At 44.6% G+C, this 5,000-nt stretch overlaps 1 protein-coding gene across 1 annotated transcript in view; it reads left to right on the plus strand.

Moving 5' to 3' along the window:
- The window catches only part of LOC117739219 (chloride channel protein 1-like), a 40,704-nt gene that overhangs the window by 24,101 nt on the left and 11,603 nt on the right, over window positions 1-5,000 (plus strand). The window contains exons 14-16 of the mRNA XM_034545510.1: window positions 2,300-2,369; window positions 2,509-2,619; window positions 4,651-4,864. Of these exons, the coding sequence (XP_034401401.1) occupies window positions 2,300-2,369; window positions 2,509-2,619; window positions 4,651-4,864 (395 nt within the window). The remainder of the gene's footprint in view (window positions 1-2,299; window positions 2,370-2,508; window positions 2,620-4,650; window positions 4,865-5,000) is intronic.

Genomic DNA, 5,000 nt, shown 5'->3' on the forward strand with positions numbered 1-5,000 from the left:
GTCCTGACCCGCCTGCAGTCACAACGCGGTGCCAAGCTGTCGACCGCCTCCTGTTGGACGATGAACCACGCGGCTCCTCGAGAGCGAAGAGGAAGAGGAAGAGGAAGAGGAGGAGGAGGATTACGTTCCCCCGGCAACCGCACAAAAACCACCAAGACGTCTGGTTGAACAACTGGAGACAAACCAGTCTAAAGCTTAGAAACAAGCAATGAGAGTTTAATAAAAAACTAGATAGATAGATAATAATGAATAATACATATATAGATAGATAATAATGAATAATACATATATATAGATATAGATAGATAATAATGAATAATACATATAGATATAGATAGATAATCATATATATATATATATATATATATAGATATATATATATATATAGATATATAGATATAGATATAGATAGATAGATATAGATATAGATAGATAGATAGATAGATAATAATATATATATGTATAGATATAGATAGATAATAATGAATAATACATATATATATAGATATAGATAGATAATAATGAATAATACATATATATATAGATATAGATAGATAATAATGAATAATACATATAGATATAGATATAGATAGATAATAATGAATAATACATATATATATAGATATAGATAATAATATATATATAGATATAGATAGATAATAATGAATAATACATATATATATAGATATAGATAGATAATAATGAATAATACATATATATATAGATATAGATAGATAATAATGAATAATACATATATATATAGATATAGATAGATAATAATGAATAATACATATATATATATAGATATAGATAGATAATAATGAATAATACATATATATATAGATATAGATAGATAATAATGAATAATACATATATATATAGATATAGATAGATAATAATGAATAATACATATAGATATAGATAGATAATAATGAATAATACATATATATAGATATATAGATAGATAATAATGAATAATACATATATATATATAGATATAGATAGATAATAATGAATAATACATATATATATATAGATAGATAATAATGAATAATACATATATATATAGATAGATAATAATATATATATAGATATAGATATAGATAGATAATAATGAATAATACATATATATATAGATAGATAATAATATATATAGATATAGATAGATAATAATGAATAATACATATATATATAGATATAGATAGATAATAATGAATAATACATATATATATAGATAGATAATAATACATATATATATATAGATATAGATAGATAATAATGAATAATACATATATATATAGATATAGATAGATAATAATGAATAATACATATAGATATAGATATAGATAGATAATAATGAATAATACATATATATATAGATATAGATAGATAATAATGAATAATACATAGCCAGCGTTACTCGGTTCAGTCGTGGCGGCAAAAACTCAATTTCAACCAAAGTGAAGCAGCTGGCTGGAAAAACTCAACAAATACCAACAACACGTTCTACTGCTGCCACCAGCCTCCTTCTTCTTCCTCCTTCCTCCTCTCCTTCCTCCTTCTCCTCCTCCCTCCTCCCTCCTCCTTCCTCCTCTCCTCCTCCCTCCTCCTTCCTCCTTCCTCCCTCCTTCCTCCTTCCTCCCTCTTCTCCTTCCTACCTCCTCCTTTTTCCTTCCTCCTTCCTCCTTCTCCTTCCTCCTCCTCTCCTTCTTCCTTCCTCTCCTCCTCCTCCTTCTCCTTCCTCCTCTCCTCCTCTTTCCTCCTCCCTCCTCCCTCCCCCTCCCTCCTCTTCCTCTCCTCCCTCCTCTCCTTCCTCCTCCTCTCCTCCTCCTCCCTTCTCTCCTCCCTCCTCTCGCGCCGAACGGATGCACACACACACACACACACACACCAAAAACCCAGAGTTACATTCTGACCGATACAGAGAGTTTGTTGAGACATCTGGGCTGCAGCGCCGTCCTCTGCAGCTTTTACTGGAGCCAGCTGTTGATTAAGTGCCTTGCTCAAGGACACCCAAGGGTGATTGGGTCCCTTCCCCCACCACACACACACACACAGATCTTCCCGATTCTCCGTTTCTGTAACTAATTTTAGACTTTAAATCTCTCCTCTCGCAGTAAAGCACAAGCGATCTGATTGGTGTCAGGTGGGAGACCCGCAGCAACAACAACAACAACAACAACAACAACACGCGATATTATCGAGAATGAAAGCAGAGAAGAGGAGACGGGGTTGAGTCTTGTTTGTGGTTCTCCGGTTCCCTCTTCTGAACCGTGTGGAACGTGTTCTTGTGTTCCAGTTCTGGATGTCCGCGGTGGCCACCACCATGCCCATTCCCTCGGGGGCCTTCATGCCCGTCTTCATACTGGGTGAGCTCCTCAGGGTGTCATTAACTTCCACAGGAGGCGTTGTCTTGTTATCCACCGCCACATTTTAGGAATCGTGTGTTTATTGTGTACAGTCTACGGTTGTTGTTGTTGTTGTTTTACGTTTCTTCCCCCTCTTCAGGAGCTGCGTTCGGCCGGCTGGTTGGGGAGATCATGGCCACCCTGTTCCCTCACGGCATCGTGTTTGATGGCATCCTCTACCGCATCATCCCCGGAGGGTACGCAGTCATTGGTTAGTCTCCCTGCTCCCGCCTCCCGTCTCTCATCCGTCCGTCAACTTTTGTTTAGTTGCTCATGCGTTCGGACTCCCGAGTTAAGACCTCCGGGCGCTAGAGAGCTTCAATCGGTTCTGATATTTAAAAAAACAGTTCATCACAGAGTCAAGCTGCCCTCCTCCACTCTGCATCCTCCCTTCTGTCCTCCACTCTGCATCCTCCCTTCTGTCCTCCACTCTGCATCCTCCCTTCTGTCCTCCACTCTGCATCCTCCCTTCTGTCCTCCACTCTGCATCCTCCCTTCTGTCCTCCACTCTGCATCCTCCCTTCTGTCCTCCACTCTGCATCCTCCCTTCTGTCCTCCACTCTGCATCCTCCCTTCTGTCCTCCTCTCTGCATCCTCCCTTCTGTCCTCCACTCTGCATCCTCCCTTCTGTCCTCCACTCTGCATCCTCCCTTCTGTCCTCCTCTCTGCATCCTCCCTTCTGTCCTCAACTCTGCATCCTCCCTTCTGTCCTCCACTCTGCATCCTCCCTTCTGTCCTCCACTCTGCATCCTCCCTTCTGTCCTCCACTCTGCATCCTCCCTTCTGTCCTCCACTCTGCATCCTCCCTTCTGTCCTTCTCTCTGCATCCTCCCTTCTGTCCTCCACTCTGCATCCTCCCTTCTGTCCTCCACTCTGCATCCTCCCTTCTGTCCTTCTCTCTGCATCCTCCCTTCTGTCCTCCACTCTGCATCCTCCCTTCTGTCCTTCTCTCTGCATCCTCCCTTCTGTCCTCCACTCTGCATCCTCCCTTCTGTCCTCCTCTCTGCATCCTCCCTTCTGTCCTCCTCTCTGCATCCTCCCTTCTGTCCTCCACTCTGCATCCTCCCTTCTGTCCTCCTCTCTGCATCCTCCCTTCTGTCCTCCACTCTGCATCCTCCCTTCTGTCCTCCACTCTGCATCCTCCCTTCTGTCCTCCTCTCTGCATCCTCCCTTCTGTCCTCTTCTCTGCATCCTCCCTTCTGTCCTCTTCTCTGCATCCTCCCTTCTGTCCTCTTCTCTGCATCCTCCCTTCTGTCCTCTTCTCTGCATCCTCCCTTCTGTCCTCCTCTCTGCATCCTCCCTTCTGTCCTCTTCTCTGCATCCTCCCTTCTGTCCTCTTCTCTGCATCCTCCCTTCTGTCCTCCACTCTGCATCCTCCCTTCTATCCTCCTCCCTGTCCTCCCTTCTATCCTCCTCTCTGCATCCTCCCTTCTGTCCTCCTCTCTGCATCCTCCCTTCTATCCTCCTCCCTGTCCTCCCTTCTATCCTCCTCTCTGCATCCTCCTCCCTGTCCTCCCTTCTATCCTCCTCCCTTCCATCCTCCTCCCTGTCCTCCCTTCCATCCTCCTCCCTGTCCTCCCTTCTATCCTCCTCCCTTCCATCCTCCTCCCTGTCCTCCCTTCTATCCTCCTCCCTTCCATCCTCCCCTCTGTCCTCCCTTCCATCCTCCCCTCTGTCAACCTCAGCTTGTCATCAGATGTCCTTCTCTCCTGTCACCTCCCTCATCTTCTCTCTCCTTCTCCTCTCCCGTCAACCTCGGTGGAACCGGTTGTCGTGTCGCCCTCCCCACCTACTCTTCCTCAACCCCCCTCCCTTCCTGTCCTCCTCCTCTTCCTCCTCATCAGAGCATGTGGCCACTTTGCTCTGACAGTTAAATGTCACAGTGGGTTTCCTCTGCTGTCCTCCTCTCAGCCAGCGACCCAGAAACGTGGCCTCCCTTCAATCCAAAGCACATGCCTCCTCTTTCTCCCTTCATCCCTCCTTACTTCCTTGATGTTCCTACCTGTCTCTTGTTTCCTTCCTTTTACCCTTCTATCTGTTATCCTTCTCTCTACCCTTTTCTTTGCTTCCCTCACACACTTTGCTATTAATCTATTTTTTCCTGAACCCCTTCACTGTCTTTTTGATGCGAGTGCCCCTCCAGCTCCTCCTTCTCCGTCTTTTCTTCTCCGCCTTGATCTTTTCCTCCTGCCTAAACATCTCTACCCCTCTTTCCTTGTTTATTCCCCCCGTCTCTCGACAGGAGCGGCAGCTTTGACCGGGGCCGTGACTCACACGGTGTCCACGGCGGTGATCTGCTTTGAGCTGACGGGTCAGATCTCCCACATCCTGCCCATGATGGTGGCAGTAATCCTGGCCAACATGGTGGCCCAGGGCCTGCAGCCCTCCCTGTACGACTCCATCATCCAGGTCAAGAAGCTCCCGTACCTGCCGGAGCTCGGCTTCGGACACATGAGGTGCGTGCAGGTCTCAGACGGCAATCGGATTAAAGAATGAATTTACAGAGTTGTAAAAACGCCGTTTTCAACCTCTGAAAAAGTGAAATGAAGCGCCGAGTCGAGACGTAAAAGAGACGATTTTCCATCTTACTTT

Source organism: Cyclopterus lumpus, chromosome 11 (genome assembly GCF_009769545.1).
Source record: "Cyclopterus lumpus isolate fCycLum1 chromosome 11, fCycLum1.pri, whole genome shotgun sequence".
In the NCBI taxonomy this organism is placed as follows: domain Eukaryota; kingdom Metazoa; phylum Chordata; class Actinopteri; order Perciformes; family Cyclopteridae; genus Cyclopterus; species Cyclopterus lumpus.